The sequence below is a fragment of the Malurus melanocephalus genome, unplaced genomic scaffold (genome assembly GCF_030028575.1).
Source record: "Malurus melanocephalus ecotype Western Australia unplaced genomic scaffold, MMel_1.1 scaffold_28, whole genome shotgun sequence".
Classification (NCBI taxonomy): domain Eukaryota; kingdom Metazoa; phylum Chordata; class Aves; order Passeriformes; family Maluridae; genus Malurus; species Malurus melanocephalus.
The window spans coordinates 1,066,149-1,073,434 of NW_026623260.1; the positions used below are offsets into that span (position 1 = coordinate 1,066,149).

The window sequence follows — 7,286 nt, forward strand, 5'->3', positions numbered from 1 at the left end:
CATGCTCTTTTCCCCCTGGGAAAAGGGTATTTTCATGCTTCCTCCACGCAGGAACTTACAGAAATCGCTGAAATGGCTGCATTGCTCTGGGGACAGGCCCTTTCGGAGCTGAGCTGCATGCAGGGAAGGGAAAGCCCAGGGGACATTTTAATAACAAGCAAGGAGAGCTATTGAAGTCTTTTACTGCCTCGTTAAGGCAGCCTAATCTCTGTGTATATCTGGAAAAAAAGAATTGGCTTGCTGCTGTTTTTATTGTAACAGRGGTGGGTGTTTTCTGGCACGGCTGGGATCCCGCCTGCTTTATCTGCTTGTTTTCTTACCTGATACCGGCATTAAACAGCCCAAGAGCAGCTCAAGGGCAGCAGCAGGCAGGGTCAGGGCCAGGCAGACCAGGGGGGAGGCTGTGGGTCCGTGCTGTGAGCTGCTTGCCACCCGTGGGTGCTCTGCACCCCACTGCTGCACCCACCTTTCAGCAGACACAGGTCCCTGGGGTATTCCCTGGGGAGGTTTGGGACAGGTTGGCTCTGCCCAAAGGTGGGTGATCCCTCACTAACGGAGCCCAGAGACAGAGCAGGGAGAAAGCCATGAGGTCCCACTCATCCCTCCAGCTCCAAGGGATTGGATTTGGGGGATACACAGATTTTGGGGCTGTGGGCACCTTGGGCTGATGAAGAGTCCACACCCAGGGGAGCCCCAGTGAAAGTTCTGCAGTGAAGGGCTGTCCAGCTGCTGAGGGCTAGATTTGGAAGAGAATTAGGCAGGGCAACCTCATCTAAGGTTTTCTTCACGATTCTATTTTTCACCCCAGCCCAGCAGAAACTGGGGAAATCCTGCTGAGTCCTGCCAGCTCCAGCATCCAATTCCCCGTTTGCAAAAGCTCACGATGTGGAAGCCGTGAGCCGGAAGGGATGCTGAGGCTGGGATGGCAGGGCTGGATAAGCCGATTGCGTTTGCTTTGGAAAAGCTGATGTTTGCATGAGCACCGGCTCTAGCGGTTTTAAAGGGATCCACCCAGGAATAAATCCCAGCAGGCTGATAGCAGAGCTGTGCTGCTCCCACCCTGGCTGGGCTGGAGGAGGCTCTGCTCTACACCAGACCCATGCTGCACCTCCTGGGTGGAGAAAGCCACGGGAGCCAAAGCTGCCACTGCACAGCACGGGGAGCAAAGATTCCAGCACAGCTACCAGGGCTGGCAAACACCTAAAATGATCTTCCTTGGAAAAGTGGGGCAGGAAGGGTGAAGCTGCTGTTTGACACACAGTTCAGCTGAGACTGATACAGTCACCCTTGCTCCCAGCAGATGTGCAGTGGTGCCCAGCTACGTCAGAAAAAATTACTTTAATGTGCCAAAAAAGTGACTTTAAAGTGCCACCTCACTAATGTGAGAAGGGACTGAGCCCCAAACACTCGGYCTGTGCCTGTTTCAGGGCTGGAGCCCTTAACCTGCCCTTCTGCAGGGCTCCCAGAGGCTCCAGGGCATTCCATCCCAGAGCTTCTCCCCTTCCCCTGGAAACACCGGTAAGCTCAGCAAAGCACCGACAGCGGGGCCTGGGAGAAACACCAACGTTTATTAAGCCAGCTATTTTTTGCTGAAAATGATTTTAACAGCGCCAAAGGAATTACCCTGTCTCCCCCAGGGACCCTCAGSTGATTCATTGCATGCAGGGTTAGCAGGAAAGCAGGGGACAGCCAGCCTTGGGGACATGGTGGCTCAGTGTCAGCGCACACAGGGAGCCACAAGCTGCTCGCAGGCCATGGCAAGGCAGGCACAGCTGCTCCAGGGCAGCCAGGTGGATTCTTGCACAGGGCAACCCAGTCCCAGGGTGCTGGGATTTCCCCAGGTCCTCAGCAGGTTCCAGAATCTTGGGTACTGTCCTGCCCTCCACTTCCATCCAGGGAAGTCCTGAGGATCTGCAGTGCTCAGGGCTCTCAGAACAGAGGGTAATTCCCACTGAAGGTACTGTTTCAGAGACACCAAGCTGAACCCACTGTGCCCCCAAACACCTTCCCAACATCTGGAAAGTCACAGCCAGTCACTTCCCTCTCTCTAAGCTTCCCACTGACATCACAAGGCAATGTCCTCACTCCTACCATCCCAGCAAGGAGAGATCCAAGCTGTGACCATGCAGGCAAGGGAACAACGGCACGATGGCGAGAGCAATATTGTCACTGTGCTCGGCTGGGGACACGTGCACCCATGGGCTCTGAAGTCAGCACACTCCAGGCTTATCCACAAATGTGGAAGAGCATGGCTCCTTGAATGATGCTCAGGTTCYTCCCTGCATCATCTGGAGGCAGCAGGTCTTGCCCAAGCTCTCACACAGCCCCAGCTGCAAGCCATGCTCTACRAGCCAGTGAAGGACATGCGTGGTGGGGACAGCAAAAGGCACGGGCAGAAGCCAAGGCTAAAAAGACAGAGGAGATGTCTCCAGAGCAGAGTCACTGCAAATCCACCCTGACAGAGATGTTTCGGGTTGCTGGTAGGAGGCAGAGGCCTGGCAGCACCCATGATACACAGAGAGAAACCCGGCCTTCACCATCATCCCACTGTGTCAGGGGAGAGCAGGAGCCTCTCCGAGTCTGAGCCCTGCAGGCTCTGCTGGGCTGTCTGTGTGCTGCCACATCCCAGAGATTCTGCAGGACTGCTCTCAGGGTGGAAGACAGCCCAGGAACAAGAGAACTGGATTTCCATTTCCCACCCAGTGCTTCGTTGTTCTCGTTTCATCACGTTGGAAAGCCTGCACCATCATCCTTCCTCTGCAGGACAAAGGCTCCCCAGCCCCGCCTCAGACTGGCTTCACAGGCATTTGATCCAGGCAGGGCTGCACCCCCAGGGAAGGGGTTTTAGCATCCACCACGTGCTGGGGCCACACCCCAGGTCAGCCCTGTCCTGGATGGACACTGGCCTTGAAGACAATGAAGGAAATGAGCAGATCCAACAGGGGTGCCCTGCCGATGGTCCTGCCCCACACTGAGCATGCTGGTGCCACTGAGCAGTGGATGCATAGCAGTGTCCCCCATCCTCTCTGGGTAGTCATTTTTGGGGGAAGGATCCCCAGTTTTTGCACACAGGAAACTGAGCATTACAGGGAGAGATCCCAGGAATCCCACTGTCCCAYGTTTTCCCACCACCAACATCAAGGACAATGAGGAGTGGTGCAAGCACCACCCTAGAGCAAAGGATTAAATCTGTCAAGACCCACCCCATCCCACCTCTCCCAGAAATGTGCTGCAGGGCAGGCACCCAGTCCCTTATGGCTGCTGGGGCAATCAGAGGAACAGTGCAACACCACCAAGCCAGCCTGGCCCCCCTCTCCAGCCACCCCAAATCTCCCAAGCACAGACAAGTGAAGCAGAGTGGGCAGCTGGGAGAGCTGGACTGGGAAGGCRAAGCCACGGGCTATAAGAATGTCACATCATCCTGTGACTGGAGCCAGCGCCAGTGGGCATCGTACTCCAGGTGCAGTTTGCTGTTGAGTTTGCAGTTCTCAAGGTCAGCCTCAGCTTTCCAAGCCTTTCCATCCGGATTCCCCTTCCCCGGCCTCTCCCTGGCCCCCGGTGGTGATTTGGTGTCTCTGTCTGGCTCCAGAGAGGGGGACTGCTGGCCCAAAAACCCATTGGCCACCTGGGGCTCCTTAGCAAACCGGCGATCCTGGGGCAGCCCAGGCGGGGAGAGGTCCACGTGGGGCCACTCGTGCTCCTCTTTGTCCTTCTCTTGCTTTGGCAGACCCCTCTCAGGGTCGATCCTGGCCCAATCCTGCTCTGCCCTGGCCAGGGCTCKGCCCGTCGCGGACGCAGCGGCAGTKTCRGCGGCGTTCTGGGAATACTCGTCCATGTCATCRGCCAAGGTGTCCAGGTAGCTGCCGACGGAGATGCTGTCCAGCCGGTCGTTGGGGTCCTGCAGGCTGTCCCAGCTGCCCCGCCGTGATGCCTCCTGGCTCTCCACCAGGCTGTACTGGCTGCTGGCCAGGCTGCTGCAGCGGCTGGTCAGGGTGCTCCGCTCCTCCAGCAGCCACTTGACCGCCTCGATGCCCTCGTTGACCACCACCAGCTGCTGCAGGATCTTCACATCCACCGCTCGAAGGTAAGCCTGGGGGGAGACAGAAGAGAGCACAGGGGAGTGAGGTGACCCAAGGGTCCCATGGCCCAGCCCAGCCTGGCTGGATGTCACCATAGTGGCCCGATGAAGAGCACCATATGGAGGAACACCCTGCAGGGAACCATCCCAGGGGACCCTGTCCAAGACCTGGGGACCAACAACTTGTGGTTCCCACCAGCCACCAACCCCCTCAGGGAAATAAATCCAGGGCACTTATGTTGTTGTCTCCTATGGGAACAATGAGTAAGCAAGGAACTGGAGGTACTGGATCTGATCCCACAGCATCCTCCAAGATCTGGGAGGCTGCTGGCAGGGCAAGAGGATCAGGCATCACTCAGGCTGGTCCCTTCATGCCTTTACTTCTCTCTTTCTAGGGTCTGAACCAAGTCTGGTGACAATGTCACATGGCAAGGTTTGGAGACCCAAATCCCTCCCAAAATGGGAGGATGAGAAGGACAGGCATTACTGATCACAGCACTCTTCACTGACTCCTGCCCCTCCAAGCCRGGGGAAGCTCTTTGCAAGCCTCAGTTGCTGCAGAAACATCTGTTTTCCTAATGGAAAGCCCYGTGTGCCAAGACATTCCTGTCTGCGTGATCCTGGCCGCCAAAAGCCACTGGATTTCCCCTACACAGGACGCAAATATTTTTGCCAGGAAAGGAAATAAACCCACAATGTGGGGGGAAAAGGAGAAAAAAACCCAATGCAGGGCAGGCACAGGCAGCAGATGCCCACAGCCTCCTTCACAAACACAACCCGTGCCCAGCATCAGTGAGCTGTGACAGAAATCCACGCCATCCCCTGGGATMATTTTTAAGCACAGCTCCCAATCCTCGGTATGCGGTACCCTGGGAGTCACTGGCCCGCCCACGGGTGACCCCACAGTCTCCTGAGAGCCCTGTCTCTGGTCTCACAGCCGGCACAGCAACAGAAGCATCCGAGGAAGGAGCCTGGGAAAACTCCAGCCAGGATTTCGGCACGTGACACCTCTCACTCCAGACAACACAMAAAAAAGGGCCAAAGATTTGTAAAGATCCAACACCAGCCCTCCCCACCCYGCTCCCCACGCTCCTCAAGCTGGATTTAAATAAAAAATAGCAGTGATGTGCCCGGATTGGGGCAGGAGCCAGCTTCCAAGTGCAGAAATTTCCTTTCTAGGCAAGTTATTTAAAAAACTGCCTACAATGGACTTTTCTGCACGCACTCCTAAAGCATCTGGCCTTGGCAGGGAGACGACGAGGGAGGAGGAGGGCTGGAAACCCCTGGTGGGGGGTTCCCCATTTTCGTCTGCCTCGTGCAGAACTGCAGCTGATAGAGGTGCTAGGGGAGCCACCCCAAAAGCAGAGGATGGGATAACAACCCCTGCTTTCCATACTGTTTGCTGGAAGGAGTTTGCCACCAATTTGCTGCTAGCTCAGGCCAGCCTGACCTCCCCATTGCACTCCAAGAACCCCCCCTCCAGTAAGTCAAGGTTATTGTGGGAGGAGACCCAGCACAGGCTGCTCTCTATACTCCTCCAGATGCTCTGAAGTTCACTGCACGACCTCGCACCAAGGACAGCCGTACAGGGGACTGTCACACTCCTCCTCATGCTCTCCAGGGCCACATAAAGCCCTGCTCCCCTCCCCAGCGTGCAAGAAACCCCAGGCGCTTTCTCCTCTCAAGATATCTAGCTCTAGGGATAAATCTTCCTCCTCCGATCAGGAGGCGAGAGTGGGAATTTGCTAAATTCTCCTCCCACCGCCCACTCCCAGGCCAGCTTATCCTCTGAGCATGGGGTTTGCTGGTTTCCTGCTGCTCGRGCTCGGGTCGAGGGGATATTCAGGTTTTTGTTCCTGAGGATGGAGAGATGAGGGAAGCTCCGTGCTGGGTTTTGGCACCTGGGTCCCAATCCCAARCTGCTGATCTGGGTGTGAAGTGTCCCTGCTTCTTCACTGGCCAGCAAAAAGAGCCAGGGCAGGGCAAGGAAATGACTTCCTGAGCCAAGGTGAATAATGCCCGGGCCAAGCCAGGCCTTGCTGGCCATAGGCTGAGCTTGCTCGTACCTGGGCAGGGCAAACACCACACTGCCCCAGAGACCTTTCTCCTCCGGTCAGGGTGCAGCCTGGAAGCCGGCACGGAGGGAGGAATAAAGCAGAAGGGAGGATGAAAGCTCTTGCACCGATGGGAATATTGAATCAGCCAAAGTGGAGGGCTCAGGCTGGGTGGTGCTCCAACCCCCTCGGGGGCACCAGGGGATGCGGGCGTGTTTAGCCTGTTTCCCTATGGAAACAATGCTCATTCCCACCCGCCCGGCATGTTCATGCGTGGGAGAGTCCCTTCCCCCAGCTGCACTTGAACCCGTTGCCCAATCTCGCCACGTTTCCCGGAGCCGCAGGCATCGCCGGTATTTGCTCCCTCCACGAAAGAGGGAGGCGAGAAAGCTGCSATCGGCACTCCCACGGTTCCCGGGAAAGGCTGCCACCGCAGCACAACCCTTTACGAGCCACCCGAGAAGCCCCAGCAGGAACCGAACCCTGGGAAAGCTTCCAGCGATGCTTGTGCCTTGTCACCCTGGGGGTCACACCCGGGGGAGAGAATATCCACCACCATGCCCTTGGCGAAGGTCCCTGCCCTAAATTCTGGTCCCGGGACACCGCGATCCCCRCCGGAGCCGCAGTCTGGGGCTGCGCGGGGCCAGGGGAGCAAGACGGAGGTGGCCCAGGGGGATCCCCCCTGCGTGGGCCGGGACAGAGACAGACCGGGGAACGGTTACGAGCGGGGGGTTTGACCCGTACACGGAGGAACACGGCGGGGGTTCCCCAAAACGCAGGCAGAGCGCGGGGACTGTTCGGGACCGTCACCGGGGATGGCAGGCGGCTACCCGGGGGGATGCGGTGACGGCGGGGTAGGACGGTCAGTTACCGGGGGGCAGCCGGCGGCTCTCCCGGTACCGCGGCACTCACCAGCTCGAGGCGGAGCGTCCGGAGGCGTTCGGCGAGCGGCGGGTGGGCACCGCGGGCCGGTGCGGGTGTCGCGGGCGGCGCGGGCGGCGCTAACGGCGCGGAGGCGGTGTCGGCCCGCAGCCCCCGCAGCAGCACGGCGGGCGGGCGCCGTCCCACCTTGCCCGCCAGGTCCCGCAGGTCCGCGGGCAGCGCCTCCCCGCCGCCCTCCATGCGGGTGGGGCGGTGGCGACCGCGCTGTCACC

At 58.3% G+C, this 7,286-nt stretch overlaps 1 protein-coding gene across 1 annotated transcript; it reads right to left on the reverse strand.

The window, feature by feature from the left end:
- Nucleotides 1-1,547: 1,547 nt before the first annotated feature.
- On the reverse strand, nt 1,548-7,280 carry LURAP1 (leucine rich adaptor protein 1). The gene is made up of 2 exons (XM_057390553.1): nt 7,045-7,280; nt 1,548-4,090 (listed from the first exon to the last, which is right to left on the reverse strand). The coding sequence occupies exons 1-2, from the start codon at nt 7,252-7,254 to the stop codon at nt 3,401-3,403; spliced, it is 900 nt and encodes a 299-aa protein (XP_057246536.1). The 5' UTR covers nt 7,255-7,280; the 3' UTR covers nt 1,548-3,400.
- Between the last annotated feature and the right edge of the window lie 6 nt (nt 7,281-7,286).